This window comes from Periophthalmus magnuspinnatus, chromosome 1, assembly GCF_009829125.3.
Source record: "Periophthalmus magnuspinnatus isolate fPerMag1 chromosome 1, fPerMag1.2.pri, whole genome shotgun sequence".
Taxonomy (NCBI): domain Eukaryota; kingdom Metazoa; phylum Chordata; class Actinopteri; order Gobiiformes; family Gobiidae; genus Periophthalmus; species Periophthalmus magnuspinnatus.
The window spans coordinates 16,797,956-16,818,173 of NC_047126.1; the positions used below are offsets into that span (position 1 = coordinate 16,797,956).

General features: G+C 39.8%; 2 protein-coding genes across 2 annotated transcripts in view; one reads left to right on the top strand and one right to left on the bottom strand.

Moving 5' to 3' along the window:
* On the top strand, positions 1 to 17,914 carry LOC117394120 (collagen alpha-1(XVII) chain-like). The gene is made up of 54 exons (XM_055232497.1): positions 1 to 91; positions 1,880 to 1,952; positions 2,334 to 2,363; positions 3,625 to 4,143; positions 4,710 to 4,757; positions 4,835 to 4,888; positions 4,988 to 5,035; positions 5,439 to 5,582; positions 7,278 to 7,382; positions 7,567 to 7,632; positions 8,049 to 8,126; positions 8,381 to 8,431; positions 8,504 to 8,665; positions 8,748 to 8,828; positions 8,915 to 8,959; positions 9,041 to 9,163; positions 9,743 to 10,063; positions 10,187 to 10,225; positions 10,300 to 10,326; positions 10,408 to 10,434; positions 10,515 to 10,577; positions 10,755 to 10,859; positions 10,942 to 11,004; positions 11,088 to 11,123; positions 11,197 to 11,250; positions 11,339 to 11,410; positions 11,551 to 11,613; positions 11,693 to 11,764; positions 11,876 to 11,902; positions 11,983 to 12,018; positions 12,099 to 12,134; positions 12,214 to 12,330; positions 12,406 to 12,585; positions 12,655 to 12,744; positions 12,833 to 12,883; positions 12,971 to 13,033; positions 13,125 to 13,193; positions 13,281 to 13,298; positions 13,373 to 13,432; positions 13,507 to 13,569; positions 13,808 to 13,927; positions 14,006 to 14,086; positions 14,553 to 14,702; positions 14,777 to 14,875; positions 14,976 to 15,101; positions 15,171 to 15,242; positions 15,318 to 15,452; positions 15,527 to 15,676; positions 15,862 to 15,996; positions 16,069 to 16,209; positions 16,280 to 16,438; positions 16,509 to 16,580; positions 17,371 to 17,415; positions 17,516 to 17,914. The coding sequence occupies exons 2-54, from the start codon at positions 1,889 to 1,891 to the stop codon at positions 17,566 to 17,568; spliced, it is 4,908 nt and encodes a 1,635-aa protein (XP_055088472.1). The 5' UTR covers positions 1 to 91; positions 1,880 to 1,888; the 3' UTR covers positions 17,569 to 17,914.
* slkb (STE20-like kinase b) overlaps positions 17,806 to 20,218 on the bottom strand; it is a 28,045-nt gene continuing 25,632 nt past the window's right edge. The window contains exon 18 of the mRNA XM_033967182.2: positions 17,806 to 19,733. Coding sequence (XP_033823073.1) covers positions 19,587 to 19,733 — 147 coding nt within the window. The 3' untranslated portion in view covers positions 17,806 to 19,586. The remainder of the gene's footprint in view (positions 19,734 to 20,218) is intronic.

A 20,218-nucleotide genomic window follows, 5' to 3' on the forward strand; every position in this document is an offset into this window, starting at 1 on the left:
ACTTAAGCCAGCTGAAGTCTGCAGCTGCTCATCCAAGCCTGTTCCTTTGGGAATACGGCATCTAGGATTATCTCTACAAATTAACCAAAAGGTAAGAAAATGTATATATTTATATATGTATATATATATTTTTTTATATTTGGTGTTATATTATTGTGTACACTGTAATTGGACTAATAGTTGCAGTTAGGAGCACTATTTCTGAAGTGTAAGGAAATACAAAAAGAGAAGTTTAAAAGTTGAGTGTTTTACCTGCCTTTAGCTGCTCTGCAAACTCATATTCTTGTTGAAGCAGCTTGTTGACTCATTGATCAATATGTGTCCTCCTAATTCAAATAATAAATAATAAATACAAATATTCTGACACAGGAGATGTGCAATGTGTCATAATATATTTTCTATACTTGTATTTTCTATCCTGAAGGTCACTCTCCAGGCCGAGGTAAAGCTAGAAATCAGAATGTCTCTGTATTGGAGATGCAAACCTTTTATCCATTGAAAACAGAGTTGGAATATCTTTTTATTTTACATTTTTTGTTTGTACATTTACAAATTAATGTCAATCAAAAGGTTATTTTACACAACTTTACATATACCAAAAATACAGTGCATGTAACGCCAGTGCATACATGCCTTATTGTTATTGCAATAGGTTAAGAAAGGGTCAGAAATTAAACACTGCGCCTTGATTTGTAAGTAAATCCTGTAAAGACATGCTGACAGTGCATAGCTTTTGTCCTTTTGGGCCATGATAAGTCCTGGTGCTGCAGGCCACATCCTGCTGCTCGACTCTCGCAAATCAAAAAGTGCAGGCATCTCCAGTGAATCAAGGATTTTAATGCACCTGTCTCCATCTTTCACAAAAATGTAGCCGCAGGAAACAAACTATCTGGAATTAATGTCTGTTCAAAAGTCAGAGCTGGGTTAGGCTGCCTGTGATTTATGATTTATAAAATACATGTTTTGACTTACCATTCAGCGACACATGCACGAAAGTTTTTGTGCCAGTTGTTCATGAGCTAATAATCCATGTTTAATGCTATAATAAAGTGTTATCTAATGCAATAATTGAGTAGTTATAAAACTTAATTTAGATTAACTCAAAATCGTTGTTAAATGTCTTAAAAGTTTGTGATGACTCAAAATGTATTTTATACTCTAGACTCTAGGATACATACAATAAGGTAATCAAATATAATATAAATCAGTATTACACACTGTACATTCATAGAAACGTCTAACCGTTATTAAAAATTATTATTAAATGATAAATCAATCAAATGAGATATTGACCTTAAATATACTATAACTAATTTTGTTTATATTATTATCAAGAGCAAATAATTTAGTTCTTCAGAATAAATACATTAATTTAGCATACAATATTTAAATGAAAAACATATTTAATGAGGGTCAACAGTTTCAACAGTCCACATTTTTTTGAGTGTAGGTGGGTTTTGACTGGCCGTTCATCATCCGTTCACCTCTCTGTACATTTTTATACTCTTCAAATAGAGCTACTTGTAAATCTATATTATTGGAAGCACTGTCTGTTCCCCCGTGACACCTTTGGAGCTACTGTACATTTTTGTTCTTTACAATGTGGACTCCGCGTTCTTGTTCTGTAGCGGGATACGCCTTTTTGACACAGCTGCAGGGGAGTCCTTTAAATCAATGGGACTTCTAAAGGCCCAGAGACACAGGGCTGAAAGAAAAGAAATATGATCACAGCAAACCCAAAAATAAATGTATTCAGGAGTTTGTTTGCCTTGAGGTAAAATGATTTTTCACCATAAAGAAAAGTAAATCTGCCTTCACTCGACTCCTCTGTATTTCAGGCTACACCAGCCTCAGTGCATTTGTTGCTTTTGTGTCACAGGTGGAGTGAATGGATAATACAGTCATCACCAAGACGGTCAGCTCCAGTGGAGGAGGAGGGGGAGGGACCAAAGGTAAATGGTTAAATCTATAGTATATAGTATTAAAGGTGCACTATGTAACTTTTCTGGTACAGGGTCCACCACTTGCTTTCTCCATTGTGATGCTATTACTTTGCGTGGAATGTATAACAACATCTGTCTTTGTCAAAGCCACCACCAACCAGACTAAGAATGAAAACGTTTTTTCAGGATATTTTTGTAGCAAAAACACATACAGTTTAATAAATACAAGATAGGCTTAATGCCATACTGTGGAACATTCCATGCAAAGAAGTAACATTTCCATGGAGACACGCAGTTGTTGGACCTACCAGAAATGTTATATCACTGTATTTAAGTTGTATTTATGCTCTATTGCAAAGCTAATACAATATAAATCTTGTTTCTTTACAGTGGTCAAAACAACCAAAGTGGTAACACAGAGTAAGTTACACTTGTCCAAATACTGTTTGTCCACAAAACACTCCTGAACTCCACACATTGGTCCATCTACAAATGTGACTGCAATTTGTCAACGTAACAAAAAAGAAAAAAATAATAATGAAGAAAACTTAATGTACTTGAACTATTGTGCATTTCCAATATATTTTTCTCAGTTATATTGGTTGTGTTTAATATTTAACTAAAAACTATAAGCATCCTTGAAGTTTTATGATTGAAGCCTTTGCACTACAGAGAACTACCTGCAATGACGTACAACTGTACCAACCATTTTTTAAAAAAAGATCAAATCACTTAATTAGTTTGACTGATGGCCTTAACTGATACTAATACATATTTATACTGTAATACTTTTAATGCTTGAAATGTCCCTAAATGTGTTTGAAGCCTGCACTAGATTTACCATAAATGTCTGACAATAAAGACCACGTTGGCACATACTTAATCAAATCCATTATACTCACCCACCCAAGAAACTGCATTGTCTGAGTAAACCTTTGCCTGTACATGCCTCATGAAATACCATTCAAATTATGGATAGCTTCCTCATATAAGCCCTGTAATGATTTTCTTCTTATCTAATAAACCCTACAGGTCCCCATACTGGGCAAAAATATACTGCATTGCTCTATTAAGCATGTTGAGGCAGGGGCTGTATTTGGGGAATGTACGTTTATGAAAAAATGGGTGTGTATAAGGCAAATTCCAATGTGGTCTTGTAGGAAAAATTTAATTTGAGGCTAAATAAAAGCAATTGATCTCTGCTACCTCTTGTGTTATCTCAAATTTTGGCTTTGACATCAACTGTCAGCCTCATGTCATCTGCAGCAGTGGTTCTTTAAATGTGGGACATGTACCGCTTTGCAGTATGCGGGCAGTTCTCATCTTCACCTTATTAATGTTGTCCTATTTTGTTTATAGCTATTGTTTAGACCTGTTTTGGACCTCTTCCAGAACTTCTTAGGACAAATTGGCTTTGGCCAACAGTACTTTGAGAAAAAATATGTGCTATGTTATATCTCTCTGTAAATGATGAAAAAATTGCTAGATTTTGCCCTTGTTCACTCTTTGATTAATTCTGTCTATAGTTAGTCCTATAGTTTAATCCTTATTGTCTTGGTTGATTCTGGGTCATAATACTAGAAAGCTGCACTGGTACTTGTTTTTGATTTGAGATTTCCTTCTCTGTAGTTGAGATTAACATTGAACCTTAAGTGTGTGACCCTCTCTCTCTCTTCTTCAGGTGAGTTCTCGTCGGGGTCTGGAGCTTCTGGGGCTCTCCTGTCAGGAGGCTCGGGCAGCAGCACCAGCTCTGTCCTGCTCACATCCTCCTCCACCAACAGCAGCAGTGGCTCAGCGGGAGCAGTAGGGGGTGCCAGTGCAGGAGTGCTCTCGATCTCCTCAGGGGGCGGGGCTTCGTTTGCTTCAGGGGGCGGGGCTTCAGTAGGTGCACGGGCTGCGGGGGGATCATCTTATGCATCCTCCGGGTTTCTGAGCAGCAGCAGCAGCAGTGGAGGGGGGATAGGGTCCTCGGTCACGAAGAGCTACAGCTCTGGAGCTGAGACCAGGAAACTGTCCTCTGGGGGTGCACTGTCCTCTGGCGGTGCACTGTCCTCTGGTGGTGCACTGTCCTCTGGGGGTGCACTGTCCTCTGGGGGTGCACTGTCCTCTGGGGGTGCTTTGTCCTCTGGGGGCTCGTACTCTGCTTCAGCCATTGAGAGCAAGAGCACTCTGACTGCTGCTGTGTCGGGCGTGTTCGATGGTTAGTAACACGTCTGAAGAGGTGATTCACTGTTAAACCTGAATGTCCAACTGTGTCCCATACAGTCAATTTGACATGGTCAAAAGTACATAGTGCAGTGCCCTGTGGTATATGTAATATACTGGATTCTCAGATATACTAATATATATGAAATCTTATGATAATGTGAAAGTGCATTATGTCATGTCCATGAGTTCACTTTATGATACTGCAACTACACTGCCAGGCCTGACTCAGCATTACATGGAACATAATGTACAGTTATCATGTTCTCATCGATATATTTCATATGTGTTATTCTGTTTCCATGTATGTTACCAACTTACCTTGATTTGTTAACAACATGGTTTACTTAAACTAGTGCATTGCTGATCTCAGATTACTCTGCATTGTGTACAATTGCCAAAATAAAGTCAAAACAAATGATTAATTTGTCCCTTATAAAAAAAAATGAATGGCATCATTTTATTTTATCAAGCATTCATGTAATTTAAAGTACTAGACAGCCTGTTTTCAGGTTTATGAAATGAAATTTAGAAAATATATTTGTATATTATTTTTTGCAGAGAGTTCAAGCACCAATTCCTCCCCTGAGTACAACAGGAAAGACTACAGTAAGTGTAAACACATATGAGTGCCTGTACTCTTATGATTCTTATATCTCTTTCTAAACAATAACTTTTTTTTGCAGACATGACCACTACAACTAAGACTACGACCACTAGAGGGCGGACGCAAAGCCGGGGTACAAGAAAATACCACAAAATACTTTTAAAATATTTATATTTATATTTTATAGATTTAGTAAAAACTTGATTAATTTGATCACAACTGGATTTTTTAGAGAGTGAAATCAGGACAAGGCTTCAGAGTTCTTCTCCACCTGGAACATGTGAGTCCAGTTGTTTGGTATTTGTACATTGAAAAGTTTACATATACATATACATATACATTCTTGTTGACATTTGTACCACATTTCTTGATTGAATTTATAACTGACAAATAAGTCACACATTTTTGCCATTTTTTGTGGATTGAAAACAACCACATTATGGATATTAATTTCCATAGCATTTGACATTTTTAAAAAAGCTATAGAAAGAATGAATAGGAAATTTACAGTGTGGTTGTTGAGCTCTGTTAAAAATGATGGAGCTATGAAAACATGCAGTACTCCCTTGAAAATGTTTGTTTAATCTGGATTTTTTAAATTAAATAAAGGTTAAACAAAATAAAAAACATACATCTCTTGAGCCTTAAGTACTTGTATTTTTATGCATCTATTGTGACTGCAGGGACTGAGTTGGACGATGTGAAGCGTTTGCTGAGAGGAAACCGCTCGACCAGCATCAGCCCCCCTCGCTCCCCCAACAACACCCTCCCCATCCCCAAGAAGGCCAGTATGGAGACCAGGACCCTGTCTGAGAGCTCTGGGGGAGGTCTGTGTGTTATTGCTTTTGCCTGGAATGTTCCATAAAATGGCATAAAACATAATCAACTTCCAGCTATTCAATTACTGATGTTATTATTAATTAATAATTGGGTGCCTCTCCATAGATCTTGGCTTGGTGGTGTCATCTGCTTGTCTCTATGAAAATACTTAAGTTTAAAGCTCCATGGATAAAATGCAGTGGCCATATTAGACAATTCATGCAAACATGCAAAAATATAGCCTGATTAGTAATTTTGCAATACAAGTCATTTTGCATCAGGTGGACGGTACAGACAATACAGTGGGTGCAGAAAGTATTCAGACCCCCTTCAATTTTTCTCTCTTTGTTATATTGCAGTCAAATAATTTAAATTCATTTTTTCCTCATTAATGTACACACAGCACCCCATATTGACAAAGAAACATGAAATTGTTGATTTTTTGCAGAATTATTAAAAAAGAAAAACTGAACTATCACACAACCATAAGTATTCAGACCCTTTGCTCAGTATTTAGTAGAAGCACCTTTTGAGCTAATACAGCCATGAGTCTTTATGTGAATGATGCAACAAGCTGGATTTGGGGATCCTCTGCCATTCCTCCTTGCAGATCCTCTCCAGTTCTGTCAGGTTAGATGGTGAATGTTGATGGACAGCCATTTTCAGGTCTCTCCAGAGATGCTCAATTGGGCTGTCACGGAGTTGTCCTGAAGCCACTCCTTTGTTATTTTAGCTGTGTGCTTAGGATCATTGTCTTGGAAAGTGAACCTTCAGCCCAGTTTGAGGTCCTGGGCACTCTGGAGAAGGTCCAGGATATCCCTGTACTTGGCCACATTCATCTTTCCTTCAATTGCAAACAGTTATCCTGTCCTTGTAGCTGAAAAACACTCCCACAGCATGATGCTGCCACCATCATGTTTCACTGTTGGGACTGTACTGGACAGGTGATGAGCGGATTCTGGTTTTCTCCACACATACCACTTAGAATTAAGGCCAAAAAATTCTATCTGGGTCTCATCAGACCAGAGAATCTTATTGCTCACCATCTTGGACTCCTTCAGGTGTTTTTTAGCACTGCACTGCACTTGCACTCTGCCACTCTACCATAAAGCCCCGGCTGGTGGAGGGCTTCAGTGATGGTTGACTTTTGAGAACTTTCTTCCATCTCCCGTCTGGAGCTCAGCCACAGTGATCTTTGGGTTCTTCTTTACCTCTCTCACCAACGCTCTTCTACCCCGATTGCTCAGTTTGGCTGGATAGCCAGCTCTAGGAAGGGTTCTAGTCGTCCCAAACATCCACTGTGCTCTTAGGAACCTTAAGTGCAGCAGAATTTTTTTGTAACCTTGGCCAAGTCTCTGTCTTGCCACAATTCGGTCTCTGAGCTCTTCAGGAAGTTCCTTTGACCTCATGATTCTCATTTGCTCTGACATGCACTGTGAGCTGTAAGGTCTTATATAGACAGGTGTGGCCTTCCTAACCCAGTCCAGTCAGTTTAATCACACAGCTGGACTCCAATAAAGGTGTAGAACCATCGCAAGGATGATCAGAAGAAATGGACAGCACCTGATTTTTTATTTTTTATAAATATGAATAATCCATAAAATATTATCACATATTTTTAGAATAAAAAAATAAATAAATCCAATTGCATAAACTATTTATGGATTTCTTTAGTAAATGTATTGTCTTTTGTGTCCTTGTAGATCAGTATGGCAGCATATGGACTGGCACAGCAGGTGGAAGCTACAGCTACAATGGTAACCTGGCCAACAACAACCTGTCGGCTACCTCTACCATGTACCAGTCAGGTATACTAAACAAAAGTAAAAAATATTGAATCTCTTTAGAAACATCGAAGTGGCTACGAGGGCTGGATAATATGGAAAGAAAAGAGATTTTTTTTTTATCATAGTTTTCTATATTCTAATTGTTTGACATCCTGTATACCCTGGATACAGATAATCAAATAGTCAAATATAATTCTTTTGGTAGGGGTTCAGAACAACATGGCGATTGGAGCACCCTCTGCTGGAGGTGGACTGTCACTGAGCAGCACAGGTGAGTTAGGACTGAAAGACTCCCTCCCTATCTGCACGTTCACCTCTGTGCCTATAGGCCTACAGCTCAGCCTATCCTTGCCCCCTGACACCTACCAATCAATGCTCAGCCAACAGTTTTAAACTGTACTCTTGCTTCTTCAGTCAGCTGTTCTCTCACTCTTGCACCCCAGCTCCACCTTTGACTTCCTAATTTTTCACCTTTTCAGGCCTCTTTTTGTTAACCTCCATCCCTGTCAGGCCTAAGTGCCAAAGTGACATTATTATCTTCCTTATGCATTCATTTGTCTGTCCAGACTAAAACTAAAACATGTATTTCCCACCTCCCACATATTTTCTTCCTGTAAATATGTAAATAAATTGACAAAGAAATTAATGTTCTACATATTCAATGATGATTATGTTTTTTCTCATCAGTGCCTGTCTATGGAGTTCAAAATAATCTGGCTGGTACAGGTCCGCTCCTGTCTCCCACCTCTAGCACTGGACAAATAGGTAAAGGAAATATCAGCTATATAGACCACATACAAATAAGTGTAAGGATTTAGAGCTATGTATTACATTACGATGTGACTTTTCAATAAGTGAATTCAAAGAAAAGTAAGATAAATGAAAAGCTCTTCATTAATGAAACCTCTGAACTCGTAAAACAGAAAACATGCAACATACACAACAAATATTAAAAATACAAATATATATATATATATTTTTTATAATATAAAATATGTAATCCTTTTATCTTTTTACAGTTTACGGTGTTCAGAAGAATGTGTCAAGTAGTGGCCTGATTCCAACTACAGGTTGCTGTTCAAACATTGATCACAATAAAGATAAATATGTTTATTATATATTTATTTTGCTTGTCCTTGCAGTGAGAGCTGCCAGTCCCATTAAAGATGAATCGACCACCAAAGATTTTAAGTTTGTTTTTGTGGAGAAAGAAAATGTTCCAGTGAAGAAAGAGACAGAAGGACTGATCATGGCCAAAGACACAGGGAAGAGTTTTATGTCCTCTGCTCCTTCAAGTCTCACTGGTATTTACCTTCAACAAACAATGTATTTCACTATATAGTTGACTTTGTCTGCCTATTTGCACAAGTATTTTTTTATATTTAGAAGGCTACTCCGAAGATTCACTGAAGAGAGAAAAACAGAAGATGTCTGCAAGCACAATGGAGGAAGGAACAGACACAAAATGTAATTATTTTTTTTGTCAATGTAACTAGAACTGTAGCGGATAATTTTAGTGCAAATTTAAATTAAATGTATTTTGATATTTGCAGGTGGAAGCCTCAAGACATCAACAAAAGATAAAGCTACTTATGCAGGTAATCTTTTAGTTAGAAATTTCACTTGTGTTATTTTAGTATATTAATATGTATAATAATATATTTCACCTGTTTTTGCAGAGATCCGTAAAGATGCCGCTGGCTTGGCATTCTGCTCGTGCTGCAGTTGGTGGAAGTGGTTGCTGGGTCTGCTGCTTTGTCTGCTGCTCCTCCTCGGACTCCTGTTTGGACTCATTGCATTAGGTTGGTTAGGACTGGTAAACATTTAGGCTACTATGAACAATTATTAGACCCACAAATTGTGCTGGGGCAGTGCAGGGAGGAGGCATCTACATCCCCTTTTACTGCCTTTCAAGATGCAGGGCCAACTGGTAGATAAGATAAGATAGCCATTCTGTTCACTTTATACATACTGGCATAAAAATTAGGTGTGTAGTATTTTGCGTAAAAATCTAATAAATAAAAAATACTAAGCATCAGGCTGTTCATTACAGCTGGGGATGAGTCCTAATAGTATTGGTGGCAGTGGCTCGTTAGTGGTGTGTGCATACGGTTTTTGTGTACTTGGACAAGGCATTACTGTTTTTGTGTACCTGGGCAAGACATTTTGCCTAGTATAAATGTGGTATGTGCATTTGTGGTTGAAAAAGTAACTTTAGAAGATTTTAGCTATCAGACAGCTACCCAGTAAACAGAAAAAATAGTACATGAATACACTAAATCCATTGTAATTGTATGTATTGAAAGGAATGCCAAGTATAATTTAGTTACATTTTTATGGTTACAATTTACACCTTCTAAAACTGTACGAACCTCTCACAGGTGAAGAGGTCAAACGCCTCAAGGAGCGTGTTGACACTCTAGAGGCCATCACTGGTAGCGCATCCTCCGCTCACACCAGCCGCCTCTCTTCCTCCTCTGGAATAAACATTATCGACCCTCTGGACACAGCCTACATCGACAGGAGCTCTGCGGGGAACACCCTGACGCGATCTGATCCCAACAGCATCAACATAAATCTGGGTTCATCTGGGGCAGGTGCAGGAACGGGGGCAGCTGCAGGTGCAGGACAGGACAGTGCCGCCCTCCAACGGACCATACAGCAGCTGATCAGGGCTGAACTCCGATCAGACATAGTAAGAGGTAAAACTGAAAAATAGTTTTGGTAGTGAGAAGCAATACCAAGACTGGTCTATCTTATTTAGGACTTGGGAAAATATATGTAAAAATACAAATTCAAATATTAGTGTCTTTTGCTTTCTGTAGAATCTCTAAGAGGGGCAAAGGGAGATCCTGGTCCTAAAGGTATGTTGTTGTACGCTATACTTTTACTCCTAATAATTTCAAAGTTAATCAAATGACTGTACTGTGCTTTTCAGGTGAGACAGGAGCTATGGGACATAAAGGTAAGCTATATACATGGCTGTTGATGTTTTGTATGTTAATACCAACTGAATACTACTCCATCTCTATGTGTGTATTTTCAGGTGAAAATGGCTTCCCAGGTCTACCGGGTAAGGTCCTAAGGATAAACTACTACTGTATTTATTTAAAATGTAAATGACTGATTCAATTTTTTGTTGATTACTGTCAGGTCCTCCAGGACAGATGGGCCACCCCGGACTGGAGGGACCACGAGGGGCAAAGGGCAGCGCAGGTGAGGTCTCCTCTGGCACAGTAAAAACTCATCTGTACAGAAGTGCATGGACTACTGATGCCTGTTTGTGTCTCTCTTATATGTGATTGCATTTCGACCTTGAAAAGTCATCAGATGAATTATGAAATGCTTGTTTAGACAGAACATAGATAATGGTTTAGCTGTTTTTGTGTTAAGGTGAACATGGGCCAGAGGGGCCTCCAGGACAGAGGGGCCGAGAGGGTCCGATAGGCCCTAGAGGCGAGACCGGTCCTCCCGGATTTGGAGAAAAAGGAGAAAAAGGTACAATGTTTGGAGATTGTAATGTGTTAGTGTTTATATAAATGGTATAACTGCTAACCTTAAAGGGACGTGTGTGTGGCAGGATCTGCAGGAGAGCCTGGTCGTCCTGGTGCTGTCGGTTCTCCTGGACCTGTGGGACCCAAAGGTGGGGTCAATATATTAGTCAGATGTTTGTTAGTTTCAGTTAGATCTGTAGCACTGACCGGTGTATAATGTTGTCGGTTTTAGGATCAATGGGAGAGCAAGGAGCTCCTGGAATCCCAGGTAATGTTTGTTGATTTTAGTTAAAGTTTGAAACGTTGTCATAAAAACTAAAAGTAATCTGCTTTTGATGCAGGTGCTCCGGGTCTGAAGGGTTTTATCGGTGAGGCTGGCGCTCCAGGAGCCAAAGGTACGTCAGACTTTACAGACTCTACAACATAATAAAGAGACATAAGAATCATTTATAACATAATTTATTCTATTTTTTCATGATAAAGGTGATCGGGGAACTCCTGGGGCCTCAGGAAGCAAAGGAGACCAAGGAGAAAGGGGACCTCGTGGACCAGCAGGTGTGTCCCAAACAACCCCCAAAAAAGCTTTCTACCATTACATTGGACAAAGCTGTTTTTATGATTTGCTCTGTCTAATTTTGTAAGGAAAAAAAACCAACACTATTCTGCTTTAATTGTTACTGTTTTGGTTTATTAAGGTGAACCAGGACAGCCAGGAACCCCTGGTCCAGCTGGACCAAAGGGAACCAAAGGACTTGGAGGTAAAACAACATGATTAAACTTTTTTTTTCTACACTTCTTATGGTTAGACACAGTGTTTAAATCCATGCTCTTTAACAGGTGAACCAGGCTCCATGGGACTGCCTGGTGCAAGAGGACCACCTGGACTTCCTGGAGACATTGGACCGCCAGGTGCAACACTTTACGTACATTATGCTGCTGCTGATATATGATGGATGTGTTATAGGATAAATGTGATATGAGCTATTTATCAACTTCCCTAATGATCTTTTTCTGTTTTAGGTGTTCCAGGTATTCAAGGCCCACCAGGTAACATTGAAATCAAAATGCATGCGTCACTTCTTCAGTTGTAGTTTGTAATCTTCTACACTTGTTGCTGGATTTCACAGGTGTCGCTGGAATTCCTGGCCAACCTGGAGCTAAAGGTGATAGTAATAGTATTATGCATGTCATAGACCGAGAACTAGAGTGTGTTGAGATCCAATCAAAATCCTTGTTATTGCAGGAGAGTCTGGTTCACCTGGGAAAGTTATCGCTGCAGGTAAGAAGATAGGTCCGAGATATACTTAATGTCACTTTGTTTCTCTGTAAACACAAATCATTTGTTGTGTTTCTCTTAGCTGGCTCTGACACTGTGGCGATCCCTGGTCCCCCCGGCCCCGCTGGCCCTGCTGGTCCTGCTGGGGCCCCAGGTCTATCAGGTCCCATTGGTCCTGCTGGAGTCCCCGGAGCTTCTGGTAAACACTGTCTAAAGTGAGGAGTGTATATCAGCAGGCAACAGGACTCAACATCATGTTTATGTTACCATCTAGGTGCCAAGGGAGAGCCCGGAGAGAAAGGGGAACCAGGTTCAAAGGGAGAGAAGGGTGAAAAAGGTGAAAAGGGAGAAAAAGGAGAAAAGGGTGAGAAAGGAGAAAAGGGAGACAAAGGAGAGAGTGGAGAGCCTGGTGCCAGCACCACCTCACAGTCTGAGAGTGCCACAGAAAAGAGCAGTGAGTCTCTAACATCAGCTTCTCCTCAAATGAATGATTCGGCATTTGACTTGTGTGTTGACTTTACAGACCTTGGCTCTGCTGCTGGGCCTCCAGGCCCACCTGGCCCTCCTGGACCCCCAGGACCACCCGGAGAAGCCGGACCAGAGGGTCCACCTGGTAAAAGCTAATGTTTTCACTATATTTGTGACTATATGTTTTGATCTGTGCACTTTTTGTATTTAAGTTGACTGTGTCATGGTTTCAGGTGAAGGTAAACCTGGTTCTCCTGGACGCAGAGGTCCTCCAGGCCCTCCAGGTAGGGAATGGGTTTAAAGTGGATAAAACCACCGCACAATATAAAAGGACACTACAACTACAATTGACTTATGCCTTTCAACCTCAGGTATTGGCACACCTGGACCTAAAGGTGACCAAGGAGAACCCGGCAGCTTTGTTCCTACGTCAGGTGAAAAATACAAAAACAAAGTGAATCAGTGATGGGTGGTGCAGGAAGATAATATAGTGTTCATATGTATCCTTATGGCTGTATTTTTCAGAGACCTTCTTTGCAGGACCTCCAGGGCCCCCAGGGCCTCCAGGCCCCCAAGGCCCCGAGGGGCCGACAGGTAAAAGACTACATTTCTTTTTCTATTGTCAATGTCTGTTGCTCTCAAAACATAATAAGAAATAATTCAGATTTACCCCTTTCATAGGTGAACCAGGGTCCCAAGGTAAGTTTTTTCTGATTGAAAATAAGCTTATTAGTATGTTGTTTTAACTATTGCATCTTTATTAATTACTCCAGGAGAACCAGGTCAACCAGGACTTCCTGGAAGCCAGGGAGAACAAGGAGAACCAGGACACGGTTTGTAAACAGACTTTTAAATGAGCTCCATTGTGAATCTGTATGATTAGTATTATCCCTATTGTACTTTTCAGGATTCCCTGGTCAGCCTGGACTACCTGGACCTGAAGGACCAGAGGGTCCCCCTGGACAACCAGGTGAAGATTTGTTTAAAGTAGAAAAGAGTGAGCATGTGTGTGTGTTCAGTTTTATCTTTTGTTAAAATAAAATTGAACACTGTAAATATTAGGTGCCTATAAGACATTTTGGTTCAGCTAGCGGTGCCATATATACAACCATGCAAAGGTCACAACATGAATAGAATAAGAAATGTATTAATTGAAAAAGTATGAAAAAATAAAGGGCCCTGACATACTGTATATGTGCCTATGACAGCTCCTGCACCCCCACCGGGCCCTCCAGGTCCCCCAGGCCCCCCCGGAGCTCCTGGTCCTCCAGGACAAGATGGCAGTGACTCTGCAGATGTGAGCCAGACTGTCGCTGAGTTATTACAGAGTGGGTTATTTATTTCTGATAAACACAAATATATGATACATCTCATCTGTTAATTCCATGACTCTTACTCCTTTGCAGGTGATGGTATAAGGCAGTACCTGTCCGGTCCGCCAGGACCCCCAGGTCCTCCTGGAACACCAGTTGTTAGCTATGGACAAGGTATTAGGCTATTCTTGCCTGACATGATTTTCACATATTGATACTTTGGCCTGACATCATGTGAGGGGTGTTCTACATGTATCTTTGTGGTGAAAAGTTCAGCTGTTACTATGAAGGCATAATGCACACATTAGCAACCATGTTTTAAGATTGTCTAAAAACTGAAGCCTGTGATCGATATGAGCACCCATGGCCATGTTTAGGTGTTTGATTTTGAGAAAAAAAACTGTTATGCTAATGCTAGCTAGATCATAACCGTACTTTTGTTTTGTGTGTGAGAGACTTGTTTAAGAGCACAAATCATAAAGTCAGTTCTTTATGGTCAGATTGTGTAAAAATAAAGCTCAGTTTAAAGTTTAACAGAGCTTCAGACAGAGCAGTGTCTACAGCTTCACACCCCGGGCTAATGTTGATGATATCAACTGGAAAGTATCAATAGCCTTTACACTAACACTTCTGCTGTTAGGTGCAGGTATTCCAGGACCTCCAGGTCCACCTGGAGCTCCAGGTACTCCAGGTACTCCAGGTGCCCCAGGCACCCCTGGATATCCAGGAGGGGCCTCTGCAGATGGGCAGATAGAGGACATAACCAACAGAATCCTCAGCTACATTCAAAGTAACAGTCCATGGGTCTTACAGTATACTCTGTTTAAATGTTTAAAAATCTAATTATATAACATATGTGTTTAGGTCAAAGATATGACAGTGGTTCTGGGGCCCCTGGGCCTCCTGGACCCCCTGGACCACCAGGAGCTGTCTCTCTCAATGATATCATTGCTCTCATGCAAAGTATGTAATGCAAATTCATTATTACTTTCAGTAATTTTTCAAATTGAAGTGTATATAAAGTGTATATATTTTTTTTTATTATTGTACATTATGTGTACAGGAGATGATGTGAGGAGATATGTTGGAGGTCCACCGGGTCCACCAGGCCCTCCTGGGGCTCCAGGAGGAGGGGGTTACTCTTTTAACCCTGTGGAGGTCGCAGAAAGAGTTCTTGCTCTCATGAATGGTGAGTTCTGTGCTTTGTAAGACCTGGTTTCAAACCAAACTGGCTCTGACTGATGTGTTTCATCTTCAGAACGAGGGCTGGCAGGTGTCCCGGGACCTCCAGGACCCCCTGGATCTCCAGGGCTTCCTGGAAGCTTTAATGGTAAAACACTGTCTATTTAGGTTTACTCCTCACTTCTTCTGTGTAAGCGACATGATGCCTGTCTTTATAATTAAGCTATTGTAGGTCCTCAAGGACCACCTGGGATCCCAGGATCCCCTGGACCAGTGGGACCCCCAGGACCTGTGGGACCACCTGGAGCTCCGGGACTGGCCAGCTACATCACCACTGATATCCGTGACTACCTGCAGAGTCAGTAATACTCCTCTGTTTGTACTTGCAGACAGTGTTTTAGAGTCCCTATCATCACTGTCCTTTGTTTACAGGTGTTGCCTTCAGGGGTCCTAGAGGTCCACCAGGCCCCCCTGGACCTCCAGGTCCAATGGGACCTCCCGGGCCTTATAATGGATTGGTTTCATATGCGGAGCATGCTGACAGAGATGTCCCCAGAGCTGAACTGCAGGACTACAAAAAGAGTAGGTCTATTACAAGTTAACAAGGGGGGAAGAATCTGTTCACAAAAAGTCATTTCAGTACGGTTCAGTTCAGTAGAGCAGATGAGGTTCTGTACAATCAGCATTGACATTATTCTAGTTAAGATAAGAGATGATGATATGATGATATTATTTCTACATTTTGAATGGTTAACTATCCATTGCAGTTGACAACTCAGGAGTGCCTATGTTCGGGCTCCCCGGTCTGCCTGGACCTCCTGGACCCCAAGGAAACAAAGGAGAACCGGGTGACATTGGGGACTACCCCAGCATGGCCCTTAGAGTGACAGATTACATCAAAAGTAAGAAGCACATTGTAACCCTTTGTGAGGCTAGTACTTAGCATTAGCCTGTGTTTTATTCTTTCACTTCAGCTCATGGACTTCTGCGGGACGTCGGTTCACAATCTATGGTCCGTGGACCTCCAGGACCCCCTGGGCCTCCAGGTCCCGCTGGCTACACCCGATGGTTATCGTCCCACACAAATGCCACAGAACTGGTGGATTATATGAAATGTAAAATTTAAAATAATTACCTTATATTCTGCTTAGTCCTGCACATAGCTGAAGCTGTGCTCTCTTGCAGCTCATGGAGTTTTCAGGGATGTATTAAATGAGTACCACAGTCACTTCCACAACGGCCTCCCTGGACCACCAGGACCCCCAGGACCGCCCGGATCCCCGGGCCACAGCCGCCTGTTCGGTTCTGATGCAAATATCACTGATTTAGTGGAGTACATCAAAAGTATGTTCATTTAAAAGTCTGTGATTTTAGTAGATGTGAAATATGAAGTGGTTAAATGTGTTCTTCACAGGGTATGGGGCCATTGTGGGGAGTCCAGGACCCAAAGGGGACATGGGACTTCCAGGACCAAAGGGAGAAAGAGGTATCAGAAATAAAAGTTCCTAAAAACATAAAACAGTGTCATGTTTACTCTAACTATGTGGCTCAAGTGCAAATGGTTGAACAATGCCATAGACTGCATTCCACGATCATCAATGTCGACAAGACCAAAGAGCTTGTCCCGAACAGTCCTGGCCCTGTTCAGTGTCTCTCCGTCTCTTATCAGGTCATTGACGTTGTGAGTAGATTCAAGTATTTTAGAACGTACATTGATGACAAGCTAAACTTCACACAAAATGTATACGAGATCTATAAGAAACCAGACCCTACATGATCAGAAAGCTCAGGGGCGTTGGAATGAGCTCACAGACTCTAGAGAGTCTTTGTGAGCCTGATTGAAAATGTTCTTGTCTTTAACATCTCTGTTTGGTTTTGTTATCTGACAGTGGCTAGCAAGAACAAGCTGAACAGAATAGTAAAGAACACAGGGAAAATCATTGGCAGAGAGAAGAGCAGAAAAAATGGGAACTGCTTTACTAATCAGCAAAGCACAGGATGGCCAAGTCCTCACTAGTGATATTGCGCATCCTGTGTGTGATGAGTTTAAGTTAATGTCTTCAGGGTGTCGATTCAGAATGTCCTTAGCAAGCACTGATGTAATGTCCATGTGTATGTGCAGCAGACATTTTATAACATATTTACCGATAATCAAGCTCTGAAGGAATTACTGTTCATGTTGTGTTCATGTGATAGTGAACCAAAGACGAATTTCCACTATGGTGGACACTAAAGTTTAAGTTAAGTTACTTATTGTTTATTTTGTGTCATGACAGGAGAAAGAGGACTTCCTGGGCCTGAAGGACCAAGAGGCCAAAAAGGTAAGATTTACACTGATCCATGATATTGAAATTATTGTGTGGGTGGTTTAGTTACACATGTTTGTGGCCATTGACTGTAATTGTAATTGATTTTTTTCAGGAGAGTATTCACCTGCAGCCAAACGAAAGAGGCGGAGTCTCAGAGGAGTTTAAAATGTTTAAATAAATGTACAGCTTTTGTAAGATTTAAGGATTTATTTTGTTAAGGACTTTAAAGCATTGTAAATGTTTTTTGTATTTTGCATTAGTATTTTTGGGATTGTTTGTGACTTCAGGGATGTTTTCACTTGGCACTTAATTTGAATGTTTATGTGGTGAAAAGTTTTTTGTTTTTGTTTTTTTTTGTAAATAGAGCTTCTATTGAAATAGGAGGCATTTGACAAGACAGCTCGAATAGAACAAATTGTTTATTTACATCCAAATGAGAAAATCACCTAACTAATACAATTGTTCTAAAATTTTACATTTTAATAACAATTTCAAATTAATTTTGTGCATTTTACTCAATCAGCATTACAATAAATGATCAGGAGCTGCTAAAACTGACAGTAAAATAAGCTACAGCACAGGCGCTGGAGTGAATCACTTCATTTAAACACCACTAAAAGTATCACTTGTGCACAGCACTGCTTCATGTAACAGACTTTTGTACAAAACAAATGTGAAACAGAGGAAGGGAATAAGACATGTGAACATGGCCTAAACCAGTCAGGTCCATGGTTTTCCATGTGAGTTTACATCATTTCATGAACCCAAATAAAAATACTTTAATAAAATGTCATGGTAATTCTTCTGTCAATACAGTTAATGAGTATTGTAGGTTGTGCTTCATTATCTCAGTAAACAAAGGTTTTTTTGGCAGGTCTATCCACAGAGCACAGTAATCCAAAAAGCCAGTTTTGAGGCTCTTATCTAAAACATGTTAAAATTAAAACAATACAAATAGCTGACAAAGCCACACAGGCATAGCTTGTTTATGAACATTACAAAACTGAGAAGGCATCTTAAAAAAAGACTGTATATTCACTGCAGTCATTTTTCTGTAAATAATTTGGAACATTTAATCCTGTCTTCTTCTTCATAAGAAGATTTAATACAAAGAGAACACATTTATATATAACTATTGTTCAAATGCTTTGCCAGAATTTGTTTTGGCCTCTCAGTGATTTCCTTTGTGTCCAATTAACAGATCCTTCTAGATCTCTTAATGTAAACACTTCATTAACTTCAGACAGCAAGTGATGAGAACAACAACTCCAATAAAAAAAAAAGTGACACTGCAAAATATAAACACAATGGCAGGTTGTATAAGTGAGATTAGATGAATAAGTTTCTTTTGAATCAAATAATATTTAAATTTAATAATATGTTACAGCCTACACTTTTTTCCCTAAACTATAAAACTGAGTACTAAATGCTATCATCTGAGATGACAGAAGTTCATTCAAACAGAAAGGATGAGGGGATGGCTACTAGTGCATACAAAACCATATATTTTTTCTACATTTCTAAGCCTATTTTTGTAACATAGTTCTCAGCATTATGTTGCCTTTCCTTGTCCCAAGTTAGAGAAATGATACTAAGGTTTGCTTTAAAATGTATCTCATTTTCACAATCTGCTATCTTGTAACAATGGTCTTTTTGAAATTGGAGTTGTTCTAATCTATTTAAAAATGCTGACTCAATAAGCCCTGAAGATATAAGTTGCACAAGTCACAAATTAACTTTTTTTTTAAACCTAAAATCTAGCACCGTATACACTACTATTATCCATATAAATGTCAGCATTCCTTCAATAAAAAGTTTACATTCTATTAAATATTCAACTACAAATCAATGGTAGTCTTTTTTCTGTTATTTCCAGAATTCTGAATGAAAGCAATTAAGCAGCAAATTAGATATTTTAAAACTGTGTCAGATCAGGCACTGGATTTTTGTTTTAAATTCAAAATGTATAAAGATAAGAAAAGACGATCTTCATTTTAGTGGCATTGCTCTAAAAATTATATTACAAAATTGAATACAAGTAAAAATGAGCTGGATACCTTTACTTACTTCACTACTGTATCATTAGTCCATAGATTAAGGCAATACAGGCACCGTTTTACAGTCCAAACCATGAGTGTTTTTGTATTTGAGGGTATACATATGTAATATTATTGAGGTTTCAGTTATGACCCAGAGGAGTGGACACTGGGGATGGGGTAGAATTTGGAGATGCGGCTCTGTGTGGAGGGGTTAAGGCACTCGGACTCTCCGCTCATTTTGAAAAACACTTCCTGCTCCTGCAACTTCCGAGCAAACTCCTCCTCCAGGGCCTGAAAACAAAACAAATGTTAATGGCACTGTATCTGATTTTGACTATCTTAAAAATATGAAAAACTGGTTCATCTAAACAATTTGCAGTGGTCCAAACTTATTCCTCACTTTCCTAAAGCACTCCTAGCATCTTTAATGACACTCTTTTACTCTACTGCATTTCCTGACAGCTAAATACGGTTGCTCAGTGCATCGCAAATGGATAGATGTTGTAAATCAAACCACTCAATACATTGGAATAAAATACTCATTGTTCATTGTGACTTGACAGTTTGCCCTGGTTATTATAGTTTTATGCTAAATATCACACAACTAGGGGGCACTCTTACTCCCACAGTACTACATTTACTTTCTGCTGACCATGACATATGATAAAAGATGTGACTGATGCAGTGTATATGGATATAAGAGTTAGTTACTGAACAGATTTGTTTTAAACATGATCATTTGGACCATTATCTATATGGCAACCAGTAAATAGTAA

Excerpts from the sequence above, each read along its gene's own strand:
- LOC117394120 (XM_055232497.1), top strand. The coding sequence starts at position 1,889 with ATGGATAATACAGTCATCACCAAGACGGTCAGCTCCAGTGGAGGAGGA. Across the intron at positions 8,829-8,914 it reads GGAAGGAACAGACACAAAAT|GTGGAAGCCTCAAGACATCA; the intron begins GTAATTATTTTT and ends TGATATTTGCAG. Across the intron at positions 11,411-11,550 it reads GGGACCTCGTGGACCAGCAG|GTGAACCAGGACAGCCAGGA; the intron begins GTGTGTCCCAAA and ends TGGTTTATTAAG.